Source organism: Lissotriton vulgaris, chromosome 4_1 (assembly GCF_964263255.1).
Source record: "Lissotriton vulgaris chromosome 4_1, aLisVul1.2, whole genome shotgun sequence".
Taxonomy (NCBI): Eukaryota; Metazoa; Chordata; class Amphibia; order Caudata; family Salamandridae; genus Lissotriton; species Lissotriton vulgaris.
In genome coordinates, this window is record NC_141691.1 from 2,095,334,850 (window position 1) to 2,095,360,693 (window position 25,844).

Here is a 25,844-nt window from a genome sequence, read left to right on the forward strand (position 1 = left end):
AGCACCATTTCACATAATTCCACGCACTCTGCCTTCAGGATTGATAAGGCCTGCCATAGGAGTGACTGATAGGAATATATGTGTCCATTTTAGGGTTAGGTACAGGAATACTATACCTAAAGCAAAGGGTGATTACACCACCTCGCCCCCAGCTGTCAAGCAGCCAGTTGTGTCAGATTTGGATGGCCAGCCAGGGGTGGCATAATACATGCTGCAGCCCCTGGTAGGCCCTGGGTGCACCTATGCCCTGGGTACCTAAGGTACACTGTACAGGAACTGATAAGGTGACTCAGTATCCAATTAGATATGTACCTAGAGTACATGGAATCCATTTTACAGAGAGAGCAGTGGGCCTGGGGTCCTGATTAGCAGGGCATCAGGTCAACTAAGTCGAAAAACCAGCAAAACACCAGGCAAAAAAGTTGGGGGCAACCATAGTCAGATATACACCTTCCTACATATATCAATTGTGAAAATTAACTTTTAAAGATGAGGAAAATGAAATTTTACATGGCCAATATGTCCCCTGCATGTACCCCAACGTTTAGTGTATGTGCATGTCACCCATGCATTTTCCCTCTATGGCCTGCAATAATGATGCCTCTGCATTTACGTCCTACATTAGGATGCCAGTCACCAAGTCTTCCATATAAGAAATGTTAATTTTGCACTGAGGCCCATGTGGCCCATGTGTTTGCATTGTGCACTTTTAATATATCGCGAAGAACCCATTTTTCCATTTTGTGGCTCAGTCAGCCAGTCCCCGAATTGAGATTTCATGCCTTCAGACACTCTGAGGGCTGCAGCTATGTATCCCTGACCTCGCATACTTTTGGCTAAGCCGAGAGGGGCCCAGCACGGGGTGCCAAGACAGTATTGTGCATAACAGTTATCTGCTTGCTCTACAGAATCACATTCCTGCCTGGTGAAGAAGGTAAACAGAACCCGTCTGCAAAGATAGGGCCTAGCTTTTCTGTCTCCGTTCAAGTGATTTGCAGAGCTTGCATCCATAGAAAGCCCAAGGCCCCCTCACAATGAACGAAGAAATATATACCCACACTGGCTCTTGGTGATGAGCGACCTTTGCTTCAGATAATACATCCCCGGACTTAAGATATCAGATAATACCAGACGTGCTGGTCGCCCTGACACTCAAGGCCTCACTACTAGACTGAAAGTCAGCTCCCCCCAGTTACAAGTCAGTTGCACGTCATGATCAAGTTGCGCACACAAGTAGGGCAAAGTTCCAGCTGGCCATGCAACCCCCGCTCCATGTATCCACCCACCTATGACTCACCTATGACTCCTCAAGTGTACGCCCTCATGCACGCCCACATGTACGCCCTCATGCACGCCCACATGTTCTTATTTCTTTTTCTCTTGCTCTGCCTGGAGCGCTCCTCTCTATGTGCGAAATTGAATGTATAAATATTGTACTCTGTGAATAAAGTTCAGAAGACCCTTCCTGAACCTTAGTGGTGATGGAACCGATTCCCCCCTAACTCGAGTTATTGAAATAAAGCCCTTTTGAATCGGACACCACGGACTCTGCCTCTCATTTTATGCATGACCCTTTGTTTAACTATAGAAATTATGACAGGGTAATACTTTATTTACCACATAAATCTGGCGCCCGAACAGGGACAAATCCCCTTCCCCACGCGCCGGCGATGTAGGTCCAGCCCTTGCCCCCTTCTACAGCTGTGACTGACTTCAAAGTGTACACGCCAGCGGGACTTCCCGCTTACTCCCTCAGGCCCGCGGAGGAGGACGGACTGTGACCAGGCATCCACACAAGGCGGTGAGGATCGCGGATCATCCCAACCAGAGCCCAACCCGTGAGAGAGCAAGGTCCGAGGTTTCCAGAGGTCCACCTGTTCCGCGCATGCGCAGTATCAAGTATCCGAGGCCTTCAAGTTCTCCTTCCCGGTGAGTACCATTATTGGGAACGCATAAAGTTAAAGACGGGTTCATTATATGAACACGGTAAAGACGGGTTCGTTCACACGAACACGGTAAAGACGGGTTCACTTTCGTGAACACGGTAAAGACGTGTCTCATTTATGAGACCGGTATGGTTGTACTGTATTCCAGTGCATAAAGTTAACTGTTTTCAAGTACATGTATCAGTTAAACTGTATCTGTTTAGTGTTTTAGTGTGTCAGTGTGAATGATTGTTTCAGTCAGACTATTTTGTTGTGTATTGTGTTTTCGTTAAATTGGTTTCAACATGCCACTGTTTTCAAAATTACGTCAGATAGGGACCAGAAAAGGGATACTAGAAGAGCCAGTTAACATCCCGCCTAGAGACACACCTGGTCATTATATGTATAATAAGCACGGGCTAGATGTCATATTGTATTTAGACCTATGGGTAGATTACACAAAGGATTTAGAGGAGAAGTACAGATGGCCTGTCTCGGGAACGTGGGATTCTGAATGCATTATGAGAGTAGAGGAAGCGCTATGGAAAAAGAAATCAAGACCCTCTCAGAAAGATGCCATTGAGTTATGGCGCAAAGAGTCACATAGGAGAACAGAGAAAGAATTCAACCAAGCAGAGAGAACTAAACAAGCAGCGGAAAAAGCCAAAGAAAAAGAGCTCCGGGAGGAGGGGGAACGAGTCAAAGCAGAGCAGGCTGATAGAGAAAGAAATACCGTCGTTACTGGTATTTATCCCGTCCTCTCAGAAGAACTAGCTAGAGTGACCCCCTCAGAAACACCCCGTAGATCGCGAACGCCACCACCTGTACCCTATAGAGTACGTAGAATAAAGCCGACAGCATCAGAGGCGTTTATTTCCTCCTATCTAGCAGAGTCCCCACCGGACTACGCAAACGCAGATTTCCCTCCGCCCAAACCAGCGGACCAGCTCCAGCAGCTCGTGAAAGACGATGTAGGACAAGGGGCCGTAGGGGGAGGGGGGCCTACTGTAGATGTAGCAATCCCTCACTGTATATACGATCCAGAACCAGGAAAGGGCTCAATGCTCGTGATTTCACTAAGACTAAGACAGGCCGTCGCATATTTGGACAAATTACCAGACATGAAAGACCACCTAGATAAAATATACCGTTTCATTAGAACGGGGGAGGGACCCGAGAGTATAGCACAGGCCGTGCAAAACAGAAAGGTGGGGGTTAAGAACCACATCCTCCGTTTTATTGTTAACTGCCTGATCAGAGAAAGAGAGGAAGGAGATGTAAAGCCTGTTTTGATAGAATGGAGTGATCACATAGATGCCGGTCGGCATGATAAAATGGGACAGACAGACAGCATGATGAACAAAGTACGAAAGGAAATATTAGCAACACACAAAGGAGAGTCTGACGAGAAGGGTGAGTCATCAACGGAAGAGGTAGACGAGACGAGGGACAAGATGAATTATGTAGGTAATGCACGACGGTTTGACAGGCCCAAGTGCCTCGAATACCGTAAATAGGGGCCGGCTATAAAAGAAAGATATTCCCTTGAAAATCTATTCCAAGCTACTGAAAAAGCACTGTACCGACGGATAAGGAACGAGCGATCTCACATGAAATGGAGTTGGCCCAGTCAGCCACCCAGTGGGTGTACAATTCTAATATATATAGCAATGATATAGTGGCCCAAACATTCTTGAGCCTCCCGCCGAACGAACAGCGTTTGGCCGGTGTTTACATGGTCCAGCATTTAATAACGTTGTATGAGAGTCAATATTCCGATCCCGGTCAATTGTATAAATTACTGGACGATATAATTCTAGACAGATGGACAGGCCTGGGTACTGACTTAATTAACGTCATCCTGGATCAACAACATAACAACTTGAATTCTCTGACCACATGCATGCTTCCCGCCCCACACCACGACAGAAAGCACCTATACGTAGACAGACAGAACCCCCTACGAGAGGTACATCCCGTCAAAAATGCAAATAATGAGTTTCAACGGGTGTATGTTTACACCCCCTTGACGAAATTAGAAATACTGGAAATGAAAAAGATGTTGCCGTCCCATGATAAAGACCCGGGGGGTTTTCACCGAGAATTAAAAGACATTCTCCGCGTCGGAGATTATACGTACGCTGACATTCTGAAACTATTGAAAGTACTATTGCCAGCAGGCATTTATGAAAAGCTTAAGGAAAAAGACTGGGAGGTGGGAGAGAAAAAGTTAAGCTGGGAAGCATTGGAAACAGAGGATAAAGGCAGGCTCCCGGGGGTTGGTCTTGGTGACAAAGCTAAAGAACTACCTGAACTCCTAATACAGGTTTTGCCGAGACTATTGATTACTAAAAAGGAAGACTGGGATGCTATTTCAGCCTGTAAACAAAAACAAGATGAGGACACAAGCGATTTCTATTCTAGATTCGAGAAATGTTTTGCTATTAATAGTGGCCTTAAGCCCGGTAGCGAATCATATCCCCATCTTTTCGTGAGCAAATTAGTAGAGAATTCCCTACCCCAGATCAACAATAGAGTACTGAAGGTTGAGAGTACTTGGCAAGCAAACAGCCCTTCACAAATGTTGCAGATGCTACAATATGACCAGAACAGGATTAGAGAAGAGCAGGATCAGGAAAAGAGACGCATGAAAGAGACAAAAATGAAGGTGCTGGTTGCCCAAACGGTACCGGCAAACACGAACAAAAATGGCACGACACTTGTCAAGGGGAACTGTAATTATTGCAAACAACCAGGTCACTATGTAAAGGAATGTGCTGTCCTGAAACACAATATAGCTACAGGCAGAACAAAAGAACGACCACACACTCCTAGGCAAAATAGCACCCAACAGAGCACACAACAGACAGTAGCGACTTTTCCACCCCCACCACCGCCTGTTCATGCCACACCACAAATGTATCAGTACACACAGTCAGACTATCCAGAATACCAAGCATTCTCATGAAACAGCCTTGAGAGGGAACATGGCTTGCCCCTCATTCAGGTTCCTGTAGATCAAGAAGGTCCCTATGTACATGGTCGTGTACTGGGACAGGACAGAAAGTTTCTGATTGACACAGGGGCGAGCAGAACTACCATCAGCCATGACGAGGTTCCAGAGGCACCTCTCTCGGGCTCACAGAATGTTTCCCTGGGATTTTCAGGAAAGCCTATTGTTAATGAAGTATCGAAACCAGTCTCCCTCGGGGTTGGTCCACTGTCACGTACCACAGACTTGCTACTTACTAAATCATGTCCAGAAAACTTACTTGGTATCAAGACATTAAAAGAACTAGGAGCAGTTATCTGTTGTTCTCCAGAGGGAGTGCGACTGTACGTACGTGATTTTAAGGGTCATTATGTGTTGACAGATTTTGACCCCAGACTCCAGAATGTACCACAGCACCTATGGGCACATGGTCCGACTGACGTAGGTTACATGAACATAACACCACACCGTGTCACTCTCAAAGCAGGAGTAGTACTACCACGTATACGACAATACAAGTTACCACCTGATGCCGAAGTGGCATTATTGAAGATTATTGATGAACTCATTGCACAAGGGGTGGTGGTGGAGACTGACTCGAATGTGTGTAACTCACCTGTCCTTCCTATCCTTAAACGATCAGACCCTAATGCACCACCAGTTTACAGACTAGTTGTTGACCTTCGAGAATTGAATAAATGCGTAGTCCCACAATACCCAGTGGTCCCAGACATTTCTTCATTACTGACTGCTATTGATTCTGAGGCAACGTTCTTTACAGTCATTGTCTTGAAGAATGCGTTTTTCAGGGTTCCGATTCATCTTGACAGCCAGTATCTTTTCGGATTCAGTTTAAAAGGACGCAGTTTTAAATTCACGAGAGCACCCCAAGGTTTTACAGAGAGTCCTAGCATTTACAGTCAAGCGTTAAAAAGACAGCTGGACAGTATTAATATGCCTTCCAACACCGCACTGATTTAGTACGCTGACGACATCCTGATTACAGCACGATCAGAACCAGACTGCAAAGATTCATCACTGACGGTTTTAAACTTTCTGGCAGACAAGGGGCACAAAGTGTCCCCTTCAAAGTTACAATTCTGTGCACAGCAAGTGGTGTACCTTGGACACTTGCTGTCCAAGAGGGGTAGACAGCTGACACAAGAACGTATTCAGTTAATTTCTAACCTTTCACAGCCCAAGACACAATAGGAAGTGCGGGCCTTCATTGGCCTCACTTCATACTGCAGGCAGTGGATTCCCCAGTATGCCTATCTAGCCAAACCACTCATACAGTTGACAACACAGGAGGCAGCGTCTTCGACTGTCCTCCCTTGGACACAAGAACACACCTTGGCATTTGAAGAATTAAAAAGAGCCTTATGTCAAGCACCAGTTTTAACGACTCCTAGTTACAGAAAACCCTTTATGCTTTTCGTAACTGAACGGGATGGAACAGCATTATCTGTACTCACACAAGATCAAGCAGGAAAACACAAGCCTTGTGCTTATTTTTCTAGTACACTGGACCCAGTGGCCCAGGCTCTGTCTGCGTGCCTGAAATCAGTTGCAGCAACAGCCCTAGCCATAAGACAAAGTGACTCGATAGTGCTGGGACACCCCCTGACAGTACAGGTACCGCATGCAGTGGAAGTTCTCTTGAACAGGACACAGACACAACACTTGACCGTAGCGAGACTGACAGGATATGAACTGACGTTATTTCAGCCACACATAGAGATCAGACGATGTAACATCCTAAACCCTGCTACACTTTTGCCCTCAAGTACAGTAGATACCGCACCACATGACTGTGTGGAAATAATGAATATAGTGACGAAACCAAGACAAGACCTGACAGATGTTGCCCTTCCAGACCTTGACCTAACACTCTATGTAGATGGATCATGCATGAGAACGAGCTCGGGAGAATTAGTGGCAGCATATGCCCTGACCACTGCTACTGAAGTCATAGAGACACAAAGAATAGACACACTGTCAGCGCAAGCAGCAGAGCTCATCGCTCTGACACAAGCCTGAATAAGAGCTAAGCACTTGAAAGTGAACATTTATACAGATTCACAATATGCTTTTGGTGTAGTTCATGATTTGGGAGTTCTCTGGAGGGAGAGAGGTTTCTTGACCTCTCATGGGGCCAAAATTCCGCACGGCCCGCTTATTCACATCCTGTTGGAAGCAATACATTCACCTGCAGCCATAGCTATCCTGAAATGCAAAGCACACCACCAAAGCTACAGACACCATTTCCCAGGGTAATGACCTGGCAGACCGAACTGCTAAACTTACAGCCCAGACACCAACAGACACGACAAGGACAGAGGTACCATTACTGACAAAAAGTATGACAGTCAGGGATCCTTCTCAAGATGTACTCGACATACAGACACATGCCACTTCAGGTGAAATAAAGAAATGGACTGAACAAGGAGGGGTCCAGACTGACCAAGGTTGGATGACTAAGGGCAAAGCAACATGGTTTCTTCCTGATTCGATGGTACAAGTGATCATAAACACACCACATAGTCCAGCACACTTGGGAGAGAAGGCAATGATAGACAGCTTACAGAATATCTGGTTTAACAAGCACCTGCGTGCAGCAGCGAAACAAAAAGTAAGAACATGTATGATCTGTTGTCAGTTCAATCCAGGTAAAGGCATCCCGGTGGAACAAGGCGGATTTCATCCTCCTGACCACCCTTTTGAGGTCCTCCAGATGGATTATATCCAAATGGACAGATGTAGAGGTTACAAGTATGTCCTGGTATTTGTGTGTGCACTAACTAGATGGACAGAAGCGTATCCAGTCCCAGTTTATACTGCTGTGACAACCGCCAGGCAATTGGTGCGCGAATTCTTCCCTAGATACGGATTGCCCCGTGTCGTTTACTCAGACAATGGTCAGCCTTTTTCTTCTGAATTAATGAAACAAGAGTCTCTTCTGTTAGTATATACCTGGAAGTTCCATTGTGTGCGACACCCTGAAGCAGCAGGCCTTGTAGAAAGACATAATCAGACAATTAAGACAAAACTAGCAAAGATCTGTGCAGAAAAAGGCGTGGATTGGATGGTAGCCTTGCCGGTTGCCCTCTTTTACATGCGTATGGTAGCCCATTCCAGAACAGGCCTATCACCATATGAAGTGGTTTTCGGTAGACCGCCGAACATGTGGGGTACGCCTATGCCTAAGAAAGTAACTGATGTTGACAGTAACATGCTTACAGATTACCTGGCTTCCTTGATGTCTGCACTACTCTCTTGTCGTTCACAGGTTGCCGCCGCCTTCCCTGACAACACCCAGGTCAAGGAGCGCGCCATAGCACCAGGCGATTTTGTGCTCGTCAGGAACTTTGATCGATCAAGCCCCCTTGAGCCGCGTTGGAAGGCGCCGAAGTTAGTGTTACTAACAACGAGGACAGCCATCAAAGTCGAAGGGAGAAAAGGGTGGCTCCATGCCCATCACTGCAAAAGGTACTTTGGAGACTCTGGAACTTTGGTAAAGAATAAAGACATTACAGACTTTGAGCCCCCTTTGTAGAAAAGACTCCACAGCAAGAGTACAGGTCCAAATTACGATCTAGAAAGCCAGACGACGTTTAATCATTTAAGTCCACTAGGTGGTGAATCGGTTAAACAAGATTTCTGACATGCATAAGATCGCGGACAACAATAGTAAAAAGAGCAAAATGAAAGAGAAATACTGCAAGATATTACAAAGTAGATGTATAGTAACTCTGATTTTTCTGTCTCTTCTGTGCATCACTATAATCTGTATCAGTTTAATACTACATGTTTTCTTTCCTCCTATTGCCTCACATATACACTCTTCCATTAATGACACCGTAGAGCATACATTTAGTGATCTGCCACCCCATGAACTGTCATATCGACTGGCCCTGCGCAACAATACTTTTATTCGGATGTTGCACCATTCTCATCAGACCAGCAATGTGACAGATTGCTGGGTATGTGGCCGACTCCCACCTTATCAAAAGACTAAGGGAGTTCTGCCCCTCGTTCCTTTTCCGTTCTCCCACAATGGTTCGTGCGGAGCATGGTTTGCCTTAATGTCATCAATAGACAGAAAGTCCACAGTTTACCAAGGTGACTGGATATGGGGAAACTTGAATAAAGTAATGAATGAGGTATGTTTTCCAGACGAAGACGGACTCCCCCAAAGGAAGGGGACCGATCTAGAAAATGAAGAGTACGAGCAAGGAAATGCTTCCCTCAGTTTTATGATGCTGAATGTTCAGCCCACGCAAAATGCGGGTCCACCGACTATTTCAGTCCTACCAGTAAAAGGTGATTTGTGTGTTAGAAAGAAAGGATCAGTACATATGGGACACAGCGAGTGTAATGCTGTAGTAGAGTTTACTGATAAAGGAAAGTCTTCTTTCAAAGCATCTCGCCATACCTATTTCATTTGCGGTCAGACAGCCTATGTACATCTGCCCTTAGACTGGAGTGGGACATGTTATATAGCATGAATTTTTGTGAAGAGTTGGGTCAAAGGGGTTACCCCAGGAAGTTATTAAAACATTCCTATAAGAGAGCACGTTACACCCCCCGTGAGTGCCTCTTTGAAACCAAAGCAAAACGTGATCTTGACAATTTGGTGTGTGTAAACCCATAATATAAGGCAAATGGTCCTTAAACACTGGCATCTCCTTGAGAAACTTCAAGTGCCATTCCCGCGCCCCATATTTGCGTACAAGAAGAATCAAAATATTGGACAACAAATTGTCCGCGCAGACATAAGGTTAGCCAAACCCAAAAGTGACTTCCTTACACAATGGGGACTCAAACCCATCGAAGGCCACCACAGATGTGGGAATTGCGTGGCGTGTGATTCAACCATTGAGGGAAAAACCTTTCAACACGCGAACATCATTTGGTCACACACTTGCTTCTCGAACTGTAGAACTAAAAATGTAGTGTATGCGATTGTTTGTTCTTGCCCCAAAGTTTACATAGGGAAGACGAACCAACAAGTAAACACTTGCATGACACAACACAGATCCCGCCTCAAAAATAAATTCCTAACTGCACCTTTAGTCCAACATTTTATTGAGAACAATCATGCGGACAACGATTTCCAGTGGACTGTCCTATTCAGTATTAACCAGGCAAAACCCCTTTATCAATACGGAACAAGTGTTATTGTGGAAGGAGGCCTATTTGATTTTAAAATTTAACAGCACACAAACAGGCTTGAATTCATTGTCAGAGGTTTCGAGGCTATGAGCCCCCAGAAACTACAAGATCCATAATGCCTAGCGGCGGTTCAATATAGTGGAGGAGCCAAACATGGCTACCGTAATGGTGGTTTGTTCGCTGATCGAGGCAGTCGCACTAAGAAGAAGGTGAGTGTGTGTGTTGGTGATCAATACCACCGCGACCCCCGAGCTCTGCTCACACTAAACAATGATTCCCCCGTACAGGTTTACAGTGTGACGTTGCAACGCTGTCCCCGCGGAGGACTCAGAATCATCTCCTAACGCTGCTGAATTGAACTGCGGGCGTGCAATACACGGAGAAGGCTAACCGCGATCCCCGCATTAAGTGAGAATAATACAGGTACGTCCTGTTTTCAAATATAGAGGCGAATTTGGACGGCACCAAAAAACACTGGGTCTTCACCAGCATTACTGTTTGCGCTTTGCAGATTCATTTGGAGCCCCACCTAGAACCCCCGGATTGTTCTGAACTGCGAAATTAAAAACAATTGAATTCCTCGTCACTGACAACACCATAATAGGTATGAACCTAGAGCCTTTATGTCTACGAACCCATATGGTTGTTTTGTTCCTTGATGAAATAGTAAATATCCCCTACTCTACACACTAGGTCTACATTGGCATTATAAGACTCAGGATTTCACTCACCTCATTAGAATATATGGACCCGCGGGACTGCGTCGCCCATTGCTAAAGGTAAATTGCTGAGTGACATCTAACTTTTAAAGGGGGAGTAATACTTTAATAGATGTAGTTACTGAATGGTCTTCCTTTGCATTTTATGTTTAGATTACCCACATTGAAAGAGCCCTGATGAGAATCTGTAACTTAACTCCAGATTCGAAACACGTCGGCAGGCATGAAAAGAAAGTTACCAAGAATTCATTGTTGATCACTTTGATTTTGTTTTCAAAGTTGTTTCTTGATCTTTCTTAAAGTAATTTGTTGCCGTTTTTGCTGCTATTTCATTTTGTGGTTATTTTAGTGGAAAAGAGATTTCGCAAAGATTAATTATTTGTGAAAAACCGCCACTTTTGAAAAGAAGACTGTATATAAACTGTTCATATTTGTATATATGTTTGTTATCTAGTAGTTTTGTATATATGTATAAATGTTGTATATAAGTATCTTTCTCACTCATGAAAACATACAAAAAAAATGTTGAAAATGTTCAAAAGGGTTTAAATAAAATAACCCCTACAAACAAAAGATATTTTCTTTGTTTGTGTGTTCTTAAATCTAGAGACAAGAAATTAGAGTGGGGGTTAGCAATTCTTCTTTTGTCCACTATAAATTGGTCCAGCTACCCCTCGGTCCCAGGGCCAGACTCCTTTTTCTTCACAAAGAACACGTATCCAGCACAACCCGCCCACAAGAACACAACCGAACCGAAGACCCTGCAATGCATCCTCCTCAACGTCCGATCCCTCCACAAACACGCCACAGAAATCTGGGACCTCCTCGACAGCACCACCCCGGACGTAGCATTCTTCACCAAAACCTGGACCAACGCCACCTCGGGACCGGAAATCGCCATCACCATCCCCCAAGGATACAAGATCTCCAGGAAGGACCGCCCCACCCACCCAGGAGGAGGAATCGCCATCGTCCACAAATCCAGCCTCCACCTGAGCACACTCCTTGACGAGTCCACAAAACTGATGGAACACCTTCACTTCAAGATACTGGTCAGCCCCAACGCCGCCCTCCGAGGAACCCTCATCTACCAACCCCCTGGACTCCGCGGACCCTTCGCCAACTCCATCATGGACATTATCTCCCCGCAGGCCATCGCATCCACCAACTACACCCTGCTGGGAGACCTCAAATTCCACCTCGACAATCAACTGGACCCCAACACCACATGCCTCCTGGACAACCTCCACAACATTGAACTCTGCCAGATCGTGACCGAGCCCACGCACTCAGCAGGACACACCCTCGACCCCCTCTTCACTACAGGAAACTCCATCACCTTCAGCCACACCACCGAACTCCCATGGACCGACCATCGTTGCATCCACTTTACCTTCAGAACACCCACCATCCACATACACCAGCTCCTGCTTCCACAAAGAAACTGGACCAAAATCACCGACGGCCAGCTCACCTCCTCACTCAACAACTCCACCCCAACCATTGCAAAAAACGACGACCCCAACACCGCAGCCCGAACCCTGCATAGATGGATCTCGGACAGCACCAACACCATAGCCCCCCTCAAGAAAAACAACAATACCTGTGCCAAAAAAGCCAGATGGTTTACCACCGAACTTCGAGAGTCCAGGCGCACAGGCCGCCGCCTCGAAAAGGCCTGGAGAAACACCAAATCCACAGAAGCCCACAACAACTTCAGAGCCGCCACCAACGCACACCATCAACTCATCAGAGAAAGGAGGAAAAAAGCGATTGAAGACAGAATCTCCACCCACGCACACAACAGCAAGGAGAACTCTTCAGCATCATCAAGGAGTTCGCCCAACCCACCAGCGAGTCTACCGGCATCCCTCCCTCACAAGACCTCTGCGACAAACTCAGCACCTTTTTCCACCACAAAATCAAGAGCATCTACGACAACTTCGACGAAGACAACCAACACACTGAACCCTCACCAACCACCCCCGACACACGGAAACCAGCGATTGATGACTGGACAGCCCTCACCACCGAAGACACACTGAAGACAATTAAGTCAATCCACTCAGGGGCCCCCACTGACCCCTGCCCCCACCACATCTTCAACAGAGCCGCCGACACCATCGCACCCATGCTCCGCCACATCATCAACCGCTGCCTGGCGACCGCCTCGTTCCCCGGCGACTGGAAACACGCCGAGGTCAACCCCCTCCTACAGAAACCCTCAGCGGACCCCACCGACCTCAAAAACTACAGACTCATCTCCCTGCTCCCCTTCCCAGCGAAAGTCATCGAGAAAGCCATCAACAGCCAACTCGCCACATTCATTGAAGAACACAACATCCTCGACTCCTCCCAATCCGGCTTCAGAAAAAACCACAGTACGGAAACCGCCCTCCTCGCCGCAACAGACGAAATCCGCACCCAACTGGACAAAGGAGAAACAGTAGCCCTCATCCTCATAGACCTATTAGCAGCGTTCGACACAGTCTCTCACTGCACCCTAATACGCAGACTCTACGACGCAGGAATCCAGGACAAGGCCCTCGACTGGATCTGCTCCTTCCTCTCCGGCAGGACGCAACGGGTCAGACTCCCCCCTTTCCTCTCAGACCCCACACCTACCACCTGCAGAGTCCCCCAGGGCTCTTCCCTCAGCCCGACGCTCTTCAACGTCTACATGGCTCCACTTGCCCCCATCGTCAGAACCTACGGACTCAACATCGTGTCATACGCAGATAACACCCAGCTCATCCTCTCCCTATCCAACGAGCCCAACACCACCAGACGCAACTTTCGAGAAGGCATGGAAGCCGTCGCCAAATGGATGAAAAACAGCTGCCTATAACTAAACACCAACAAAACAGAAGTACTCATCATGGCCCCAAACCCTGATGCCTGGAGCGACACCTGGTGGCCCACCACCCTCGGAAACCCGCCAACCCCCACAGACCACGCACGCAACCTGGGAATCATCCTGGACTCTGAGCTCAAAATGGACCGCCAGATCAACTCTGTCTCATCTTCCTGCTTCCACACCCTCCGCCTCCTTCGTAAGACCTTCAAATGTATCCCCCTTGAACACCAAAAGACAGTCACTCACGCCCTGGTCACCAGCAGACTTGACTACGGCAACGCACTCTACGCCGGAATAAACAAAAACCTCATCCGCAAGCTACAGAACATCCAGAACGCCGCCGCAAGACTGGTCCTCAACCTGCCAAAACACTGCCACATCTCCCAGCACCTGCGCACACTCCACTGGCTCCCCGTCAAGGCGAGAATCACCTTAAAGATGCTCACCCACGCACACAAGGCCCTCCATGGCACCGGACCAGCATACCTGAACAGCCGGCTCAAATTCCACGCACCCCAAAGGACCCTACGATCAGCCCAGCTCTCCTACGCCGTGGTCCCCTGCCCCAGAAAGACCAGATCGGTAGGCCGCTCCTTCTCCTTCCTCGCGGCCAAAGCATGGAACGCCCTTCCGCTCCACCTCAGTCAGACAACATCGCTCCCCATCTTCGCAAGAAACCTCAAAACCTGGCTCTTCGACAGACCCCCTCCTTGATGGAATGGAACCTGCACCCCCCCCTCCACCCCTCCTAGCACTTTGAGACCCTTACGGGTGAGTAGTTGCACTTTAACAAACCCCTGATTGATTGATTGATACCCTTTTACATGTACCTTTCTAAATATAGCAGAGCCCAGGCTACAATCAAAGTCAGTTACCACCTGTATCATTCAGCAGAAAATGGGGGTGAACAGGGCAAAAAGATGACCTTTTAACATGCCCCTCCAAAATAAAAGGTTATAGGTAACTAACCTGCAACCTGGTAGTCCTCATCAGGTAAGTAGAAAAAACTGCAAAGTCCATCCGTATTAGCATGAGCATCTCCAGGTCTGTGTTCACTGTGAAGTCCATACCCTGTAAAGAAATGGACTACCTCAATAGCTTGGGATTCTCACCTCTCATCTAAATGAGCCACCTAAGAGGTCTGTGGTCAGTTTGAACATGAAAGTGAATACCAAGCAGGTACGGTCTAAGCTTTTTCAGGGACTAAACCACAACAAAGGCCGCCTTCTCCCTGGTTTTGTGGGGAGAAGACACCTGCTAATAAATTGAACTAGCTTATCAATGCCCTCGTTATTTACTTGTGCCACCACTGCCCCTATCCTTTGATACTAAGCATCTGTCAGGAGCACAAATTCCTTTGTGTGGCAGGGACCAGTAACACTGGTGCTGAACACATAGCCTCTTTTAGAGTGCCAAAGTCCTTCTGACGCCCTGAGGTCCACATCAATTTTGTTGGCCTCTTCTTTTGAAGAATGTTGTCAGGGGAGCCACGATGGTCCCATAGGTCTGAACAAATCTTCTATATTACCCAGTCAGACAAAGTAATGCCCTGACCTGTGTCTGGGTAGTAGGAGCTGCCAAATCCAAAATGTTTTTTACTTTGGCCTAGAGAGGTTGTACATGGCCTCCCCCTACCAGGTGGCCCAGGTACACTACATAACTTCACCCTATTTGACACTTGCTGGCTTTAGTAGTCAGGCCTGCCTGCTGCATGGGATGGAGCACTTCCTCATGTAGTTTAAGTGATCCTCCCAGGTGGACCTATACACAGCTATATCATCAAGATAAGCTGCACTGAACTGGCCCAACCCAGATAGAACCCTGCTCACCAACCTGTGGAAGGCATGAGGGGCATTCTTTAAGCCAAAGGGCATTGCTTTAATATGGTAATGTTCCTCTGGTGTAGAGGATGCTGGCCTCTCCTTGGCTCCTTCAGTGAAGGCAGTCTGCCAGTAACCTGAACTCAAATCAAATGTACTCAGATACTTAGCAGCCCCTAACATATCAATGAGCTCATCAGCTCTAAGTATAGGGTGAGCATCAGTCTTCGTGACTTCATTCAGTCCTCTCTAGTCCACACTAAACACTAACTCCTCATTTCCCTCTTGGGGATTAGTTTTGGGCACCACTGGACTGGCCCATGGACTGTCAGAGGCCTCAATGACCCCCAACTCCAGCATCTTAGCTTTCTCCGCCTTAAGGCTATTGCGAACATGATCAGACAACATGTATAGTTTATTTTTGACAGGTAGACTGTCAGCAGTGTCTATATCTTGAACACACTAATCAATGACATCAGGGGTCAAAGAGAACAGACTGGCAGACTGCCCCAGCACCTCCCGGCAGTCTTTGTGCTGTAGGTCAGACAATTTGGGGGAGAGTACAACATCTCCACTGACCCATCTTGAACATTAGTAGAGAGGAGTTTGGGCACTGGTTCAATCTCTTCCTCGTCTCCCTCATCTGTGACCAGTAGCATGGTCCCGTCTGCCCTGTCATAGTGGGGTTTCAATCCATTGACATGAAAGACCCTTTGATGGTTCCTGGGGGTGTTAATGTTGACCAGGTAGGTAACCTCAACTTCCTTCATAATGATTGGATAGGGCACAGGCCACTTGTCATAGAGGCCCCTATGAGTTACAGGCTCTAACACCTACACCAACTCTCCTGGTGTATACTCAGGCAGTGAAGCCTTTTGATCATACAAGTGCTTCATGGATTCCTGGCTGGCCTCCAGTTTCCAGACTTCTTTGTACATATACTCTGCCATGCAAGATCTCAGGCCTAGCACATAGTCAAGCCCATTGTCATTGGCTTCCTTGAGAGGCTTCTCCAAAGACTCTCTCAGCAGGCACAATGGCTCCCTCACAGGGTGCCCAAACAACGGCTCAAAGGGATTGAAACCAACTTCTTTTTTTGGGACATCTCTGTAGGCAAACAGTTGGCCTGGCAGGACAACATCCCATCTCCTACTGGTTTTGTCAGACAAACCGTTGATCGTGACCCTCAGAGTCTTATTGAACTGTTCCACCAGACCATTAATCTGGGGCTGATATGGGGTGATGAACTTGTAGGTAACATCACATTCATACCACATCACTTTCAGATAGCTGAAGATGAAGTTTGTGCCTCTATCTGAAACAACCTATTTTCGGAACCCAACTCTGGTGAAAACACCAAGTTGTTTCCTAGCCCCCGAAGGAGCAGTAATTATTCTGAGGGGTATTGCCTTAAGGTGTTTTGTGGCATAAACTACTACCACCCAAATATATGTAATCTCTGATGAAGATGGTGGCTCTAGGGGACAGACAATATCTATCGCCACCCTTTCATAGGAAGTCTCAACCACTTGCAGTTGTATCAAGGGAGCTTTTGACTTACCCTCTGACTTACCCTCTGTCTTGCCACTGGCCTGACAGGTAGCACAGGTGCTACAGAACTTCACAGACATACCAGACCATTAGAAATTTTTCACCAACTGGTTCCATGTCTTGTTCTGCCCCAAATGACCCGCCAAAGTGATATCATGACTCAAAGCCAGGATGGAATCTCTGTATATCTGGGGCATCACCAACCTCCTGGTAGCCCCCTCCTTGAGGTTTCTGGCTTCAGTGTAGAGAAGTCCACCTTCCCTGTAGAATCTGTGGAACCCAATTGTCATCCCCTTCCTCCTGCATTAAGGCAATCCAACTGAAGTGTGGGACAGTCTCTCTCCCCTGAAAAAACTCCTCTCTGGAGGGTCCACTGGCTACTGTCAGTTATGGCAAGTCTGACAAATCTAGAAGGGATATAATCCCTTCCTCATTGTTCAATACCTACCCATCAGAGTGAGATTACTGCTTCACCTCAGGAGTTCCCTTGGCTGGCTCATTAGACCCATTGCCCTTGTCTATGGAAGCTTGGCCCATTGTTCCAGAGCCCAAGTGTCCATCATTTCTCTTCTGGTTAGTTTGTGACCTGGTCACATCACATAACCACTCGGGGAGCTCCAATATTCTGTTATGAAGCCCCCTCCTCATCTGACTATTCAGATGCTGCAAGATTGTTTCCCAGTAAACACTGCACTGGGAGTGCAGGAGAAAAAGCTACCTTCATATGTCACCTTTCCCCATTCCAAATCCACCATTGCAAGTGGATGGAGTTTGGTTCTGCTGTCTTTATACGTCACCTGGTGAAACTCACCATGTATGATCCGCTTAGATACCAGTGTGTCCATGACCATAGTCACACGGGCTTCTTTGTCTCTCAGAGCCTCAACCTCAGTTCCATTGATGGTAGGCTTCTGCCTGTACTTAACCATGCTTGGAGGTAACGTGGCCAGGGTTGCAATACCCACCCCACCAAGGGACACTAAGTTTGCCTCTGTCACTTCCTTACTCACCTCCGTCACTTACCTACCCATCTTTGGGATACTCTTCACCCAAAACAAAAACTAGCAATCCCTGGAGACTGTCCACCAGTGGGGGCCTACTTTGTGCAGACAGCATCTCCTTTCTTGTGCCCTGGCTGATTACAGTTAAAGCACTTCCCCAACTTTAAGGGATAAAATAACCTACTATTCCCCTGATACCCCCTCCCCTTGGAGTTGAATTGTCTCGGGACCCGCCCTCTTCATTCAGGTTTTTGTGGATCTTTTGAAGACTCCATCTGTTTGTGACCTTCTTTTCCCTGGGCTTTACCCTGGGGAAGGAGGGGGCTGTCCTCCCTTCTTTTGATAACAACCCTGGTGCTGATTGGAAACCTGAATCCTCACCCACTCTTTAGTTGCCCTGGCTAGTTTCCTAGGACTAGACAGCTTAGAGTCCAATAGGTGCTGGAAAAATTTATTTTGCACACAATGAGTCAATATGTGTTATTTCAAAAACAATGTGTACAATCCCGCATATGTGTTTAATTGGTTACCCTCAATCCAGCCTCTTAGTGCCTTCTCTGAGAGATCCATAACGTCAAGCCAGAACTGTGTGTTTACTTTCTGGGTGCCTCTGAATTTCACCCTGTATTGAATTGGGGTCAGACAAAATTTCACAACTAAGCATCTTCTTATGTGGGTATATGATTTAGCCTCAAAGCTCTATAGGATCAGGAACATATCCCTTCCAGCAATTGGGATTAGTTCTCACAAGAGTGAACCCCAATGCTTCGGGCGGACATCCCTTATCTCAAGGCCCTATCAAATGCTATATGCCATTTGCCAATGGATACTATTCCATTGGGAGCCTGGAACGAACCCAACTACTCCTGGACATCTCACTCTCTTCTTCGTTATCACTGCCACCATACCTTCGTGCTTTCTTCTCCTCCCACTGCTCCCTTGCTAATTCCAGTTTCTACTTCTCCAAGGCAATTGAAGATAGTAAGGCCTCAAACTCCCTCTCTCTGATGGACATCGGGGGCCCTATGTGGGGGACCCTGCCCTGCTCCCACCATCTGCAATTATGTACCTACTGCTTGACACAATGGAGGAATTATCATCATTACCCTCTTCCTAGGCTATGTTGGGGAGTGAAAGCCTTCCCCTCCTCTCCAATCTCTAGAGCTAACATGGCCCAGGTCTTCAGTGACCTAACCAACTCTGCCTTCCTATGCTTGCTAGTAGCAGGTAGCCCCCTAGTCTTACGCTGAATCCTAGGCTCAACAACTTTGAGTTTAGTCAGTTTAATCAGATCCAGCACCAAGATATCCCTAGTTTTTTGGTCTCAACAACTATAAATCAGAATTAGAACATATTGAGAAAAAATCAAACAATTAATTAAAAATCAATTTAGACTAAATAAAAAAAGGCACAATCAAAAAATGTGTATTAAGACAATTTAGATGTGTTTAATGATCTTAACTTAATTACTATAGAGTGTACTTTACACACAAGTCCTTATCCCACCACTGCCACCAAATGTTGGAAAGTGGGTTATTGGCAAGCCTGGGCAGAGTTCGCGGAACTCAACAAAGTGCAAAAAAAACCCTGCCGTGCTACACAGAGCTAGACAGTTTGCGGAGATTGTCAGTGTTGGGTATTTGTCCGCACTCTGCAAACATCGTGAATGACACCAAGCACAGCGCAAGCAGTGCTGCTTCCTTTCTGCCGCTAGGGTAGATTTTTTACTGGAGGAGCAGCTTTCTTAACACGAACAGATGGTTTCTTAACGTGAGCAGTCACGAGCATATGCAAATGCATGCGCAATGAGAAATTTAACCGCCCACTTTGAGAAAACCTGCCGGGAGGTTGATTTTCCATGCTCGTGCTTGCCAACTTGACGTTGGCGATTGCGAACGAGGAAAAATCTCGCCAGGAGGTGGATTTTCCTTGCTTGCGCTCACCAACTTGACATTGACAAACATGAGCGAGGAACAAAACTTATTTTTTCGAAACTCAGCGAGCTCTGCATAACGCATATTTTAGAAAACTCTGCAAACTCCTCAGGCGGAGCAGAGTTGACTGCCCAGACTTAGTTATTGGTAGGAGTAAGTTTACACTTACCACTGGCAATAAGGCCACTAGCCCAGTATTAGTTCTGGTAAATGTCTCAGTAAATTATTCCTTAGCCCAACCCTTGGTAGCCGACAACGAGCAGTCAGGAGGGAGATATGTAAAGCATTTAAAATCACTAAACATCAAATAAGTAATACACAACACACAATAAAAATCCTGCACCAATTTATAAAAATAGGAAATATTTTATCTTTAAATTGACACACCAAATTGACAGCAATCAATGTAGTGAGCCGGAGTTATGAATCTTTGAAGATTAATCACTTTATAGTGCTCAAAAACATATTGCCACACTCTGGGTTATCTGGTTGTGCTTGACTGGGACAAAGTAAAAGTTTGAGGCTGACCGCGATAGAGCCCTGGTCAGATAAACTAAGCAAAGATACCTTCACACTTAGAAATGTTCTACGTCACTCGACCCTCCATAGCAGGCAGGATTCGATGCAGGTTCATTGGCTTGACTTTCTGTGAGGCCCCTGTCTAATCCTAGAAGTCTTGAGCTCCAGGACCTTCAGCTGGACAAACTTTAAAATCTGGTCTGGTCATGGTTGGAGGTAGTCAGGCTGACTCTCGGTGTCAGGTTGGTCACCTCATGGAGCTCCAAACTTCAAGAGGTGCTTCCTGAAGGTCTCTTTGTAGGTTCAAGGGACCCAGAACACCCAATACAAAGTCTGGAATCTCCTAGATTGTTTTGGGGATTTCTACACGACAATTCCCACAATATACCTGGACAAATCCTTCAACTGTCTACTTGACGCACTCCAAGATAGGGACTCTTGGTCGAGATGATACAGGTGGGCTCTGTTAACATGTAGCTTGCAGGGAGTCCATCCCTTCTTCAAGCAAAGTCCAGTTCCCAAGAATGCAGTACAAATTGTGCAGCAGGCGCTGTCAGTCAGAGTGCAGGCCTTTGGTTGCAAATCCAGGTACCAGTATGAAAGTCCTCCTTCTCTTGGTAGTTTCAGGCGGCAAATCAAAGAGACTATGCATCTTTCACATATTTATTCAGTGTTCTAGGATGACAAGCATGGGTAGAACGTCTGTCCAATAAAATGGTGGGTACCGCCAAAAAGCATGACAACTTCCTCTTAAGTGAGGCATATCCGTGTCACACAAAGCCTTTAATTTCCATTTATAAGACAAACTCCCTCACCCACCCGGGTGTAGGGGGAGTCTGTAAAAAATAGTGCCTGTGACGATAAAACTAACTACCTGGTATGTTAAACTCAATTTTAATAGAACATCCAGGGGTCAGTGTTAAAAATAATATATATCCCATGACTGGAGAATTCAACCTAGCATCGTTAGGTGTGATCATATGGTCGACATGTTTCAGCCGTAGTGCCCTCCGTAAAGGTGCCATGGCTTTCTTCAGGACCAAATGAGAAGTGTGTGAAAAGATGACACCGTACCTACTTAGGTCGGTGTTAAAAAGATACAATAACAGACAGATTGGAACGTCAGTCGAAATTAGCTGATGTTTAGCGGTGTCCCCGTAATTTGGGGGGAGCTAGTGGCAACTTGTCCTCGGCTCATTCGAGGAAGGGTTTCAAAAACCTCTGCCCAGAGATCAGCGTGCCATAGCGGCACATCCAAGGTGAGGAAACCATACTATTTTTCACATACTCCCTCTACACCTTAGTACACCTCTTGTCATCTACCAGTAAATAATCCCTGAGCTCCTCCCTATCAGTGAGGAGGTTGTAGCCCACGCTGAAACCAGGTTCATAGTGCAAGAAGGTTCCTGATGATGAAGCATGCCACCCACGGGTGGGTGAGGAAATTCATTCTATACAAGGGAACGCCCCCACACTCTTTTCTTGACCGAGGGTGGCTTTTTTGTGTTGTTAGGGGAGTCTGTAAATATCCTCTGTCTTTCTTTGTGTTTACATTACAGCCTATAAAGCTAAGTATCTACAATGAGGGAAAATTTATTTGGGCAGTTTTTCCCTCTCAAGGGCATATAAAATATCTCTTATAAGGTCCTTGCTTATAGATACATTCCCCGCTACCTCTAGGGGAGACCTGGGGGGGGGGAAATATGTAAAAATATGGAAACAACCTTTACAACGCAGTCATTACAATGCAACATCCTTTACATAAAAATCCCATTACAATGCAGTCATTACAACGCATGACACTACAATGCATTTCATTACAACGCATGTCACTACAATGCATGCCATTACAACACATTATTAGGTAAGTAATGGGAAATTCTAATTTGTAACCCTACACTACCTAACACTTACCATACTGCTGCACTCACTGGAGTGGGAATAGTAATTTTTACCCCTACACTATGCAACACTTACCCTACTGTTGCCCCAAAAGTAATATGAGCTGTAATAGTATGCATTGTAATGGTATGCGTTGTAGTGACATGCGTTTATATGTAGTGTCTAAAATGAGTTGTGATGGCTTGCATTGTAAAAGCATGCGTTGTACTGGATGTTGCGATGTAAAAACTTTGCTGTAAAATCATGAGTTGTACATGTTTGTGTTGTAACATTATACATTCATAAAAAAGAGGCACATTATCACTTGCGAAGTGCCCATGCTACTAAAGTTGAGTTTGCATACAATTTACTTTTAAAGACATTCTGCAAAGCCAAGCTGCCTTTAAAATGACAGCAGGCACTCAGCAGTGCACACAAGCAAGTGCAAGAAATCTGCTGGGCCTCTAAACTTCCATGCCCTATTATATACTAGGGATTTATAGGTAGTTTGAACTTCCTAGCCCTAATATATACTTGGGACCTATAGGGTCTGCCAATGCCAATTGTGAGAATTCTATTTTAAGGACATGCTGCACGGCACGACTGCCTTTAAAAGGACAGCAGACACACAGCAGCACACACATGCAATTACAGGAAATCTACTGGGCCACCATACCTACATGCCCTATTATTTACTAGGGACTTAAAGGTGTGCTGAACCCCTAGACCTAATATTTACTCGGGATTTATAGGGTCTGTCATTGCCAATTGTAAGTGTACCCTATTACATGTACGTTTTTAAACAGAACACTGTTCCTGGGCCTCGTTTGCTGAGCCCAGGATAGAGTCAGAGTTGATTTCAACTAGTACAATTTAGCAAAAAATTGAGGTGAACAGGGCAAAAGGATAACTTTGTAACACTTAAAACTCTCTGTAAATTTGGCTTGGGCATCAATTTGTGTTTAAGGTAATAATTATTTTGATAACTTAATGTTTCAACATTAGTAATCCCATTCAGATGTTAGCTCAGCTAAGTGGTAAGTGTGTAACTTTGCAATAGCCTATGTGGCTAATAGCTTTTCTACAATATTTTGGGATTTTTTTGTGTTAGAACATTCAAAAACACTTGTTCCATTTTTAATATACAGCATTCTCAGGGCTCTATAGACCTGCCTTAGTGGTGACATATAAATATTAAATAGGAAGGTCTGGACTTTGTCATGTTTTTCTAAATGGCCACCTTGATCCAGCAGTTCAGGCTTGGGTGATGGCACAATAAGTGCTGCAGTCCACGAGGGACACTAACTTATAGGCCCTGGCTACTTCTGGTACTGGATACCAGGGACTTATAAGAAAGTTAAAGTCAATTAGACATGTACATTTAAAGGTCAGAGCATGTGCATTAGGCCTGGTCAGCAGGGCCCAGTGCACTACAGTCAGTACACCAGTACTTAGTAGTCTTAAAGTGTGGTATAAATTGGGGTGAACCTGAAAAAATACATATCCTCACATAACCCTAAGTAACATGTGTTTTTTCTGTATTTGACAGGGAACCATAAACTATGGAAAACATTTCACAGTCCCCTGGGATCTATGGATTTCAGCTCTGTATTGACAGGTCTAAAACCAATCCTCAAAGCTTTACTCTTGGCAGGGCTTCTAGGCCTGGTGGTTCTTGATGTCACCAAAACTGTTTGTATTATACAGGTACTGGATATATAATTACAGAGTAGTTTATAAATCTCCACTGAATATTACATATTACCTGTATATTCATATTTATTAGGGATTGTTCTCTTGAAAAAGCTGATTACATCACAGTGGGGTTTATCCTTCATAAAATAACAACGAGTGAGAAGGGTCTGTAGATGTATTTAATTTTGTAGGCGCAATCCACATATAATTACAGATTTACCACATTTACATATTTTGTAAATTTCAAGAAAAAAAATTACATGCTCAAGTAGAGGATTCTGAATAATTTTTTTGTTTGTATAATTGAGATAACCCTATTGGAAATCTTATTAGACCTATGATGGCAAAGTAGTACGGAGATATAATTATAATGATCGAACCATGTTTCACAGTGAACTGTGAAATGTTTGCCATATGTCTCATCTCTTGGTGAAATATGGGCTTTTATACTACTTCATTTTGTGCAATAAAAACACCAAACATGGTTTGTGTGTAAAGTGTATGTGCATATGTGACTACACATTGCTAATTTTGCACTTTCTGCTTGCATAGGAAAGCCATCAAAACTGCCACCACAATACAAAATTATAAAGAAAATGTAAAAAAACGTATTAAACTAATATTTTTTACAATGCTAACGTTCCACGTTTCTGATCACAACCACATTCATCATAAATTCATGACATATTATGAACGAGTGTTTGGATTGTTTTTCCACAAGGGAATAATCAACCTTTGATTCATACCATACCTGTAGCCATTTATTCTCTTTATTGTTTGCAGTTCTGCTGTCTAGTATGTAGCTTCCCCTTCTATTTTCTTAGAATTCTAAAAAAATGATTTGACAATATCATTGCAAATTACATGAAAATGTCTTGAATTACATTGTGAAAGGCAGTATATGAGGTGTTTGCTTGATTTCATGACATATAATTGAGTTTTGCACATCATAGACTGACAGCTCTATTCTCATTATTCAAAGTGGGCATTTTGAAAAGTGTCAATGGTATTTGGAACTGTACATTCATGGACAGTGCAGGCTGACAAAGAAAGCTGAGGATAAGGTAAAGAGACTTGTGTTTTTTATTTGAGTCTTGGGTATGGACCTATTAGATTTGCTGGCAGTTTCCTGCCTGACAAAAAGTAAACAAATCTAAAAGTATGTGTGAGGTCTTTATTTGTGCAGTATCCTGTATGAGGACTATTCACTGAGCTCTATAGTTTTGAAAAGTCTTAAGCCTGAGAACTAATTAGTATACTTGATGGCATGCCAGGGAGTGATGGCATAAACACTTACCATCAATGACCACACAGGAAGTGGATCAGTGAATTCATAAAATAAGCTCAAAGTCCACATGGTTCACCAATGGAGGGGGGGATTTCGACGTACGATGACCATGGCAAATTAGTTATTTATTTATTTTTCCCTGGTCATCGTCTGTCAAAATTCCCACTTCTCTCGCCCCACAGCCCCACCGCTATTACCTGAACGGGCCGCGGCTGCCACCCTGTTTAGTGAAAGACAAGGGAACCCTAAAGGTAAGCAATGACCTAGGGTATCAGTTAATTACATAGAACAGTGGTCCTTGTTAAAGCAAATGATTCCAAACAAACAGTAAATATAGAACGCAGTAAATTCTATATGATCTATCCAGCCGGATAGAAAATTAATTGCAAATAAAATGAATTCTCTGTCAAGGGACAGTTGCAATATCCAGTAGGATACAATCCTGTATCCAATACAATACATAGAACAATTGTGACACGGTGACAAG

The 25,844-nt window shown here is 45.2% G+C and overlaps 1 protein-coding gene across 1 annotated transcript in view; it reads right to left on the minus strand.

Moving 5' to 3' along the window:
• Window positions 1-24,899, minus strand: part of LOC147725115 (GTPase IMAP family member 9-like) — a 130,715-nt gene extending 105,816 nt beyond the window's left edge. Inside the window, exon 1 of the mRNA XM_086967110.1 lies at window positions 24,821-24,899. Coding sequence (XP_086823236.1) covers window positions 24,821-24,830 — 10 coding nt within the window. The 5' untranslated portion in view covers window positions 24,831-24,899. The remainder of the gene's footprint in view (window positions 1-24,820) is intronic.
• Between the last annotated feature and the right edge of the window lie 945 nt (window positions 24,900-25,844).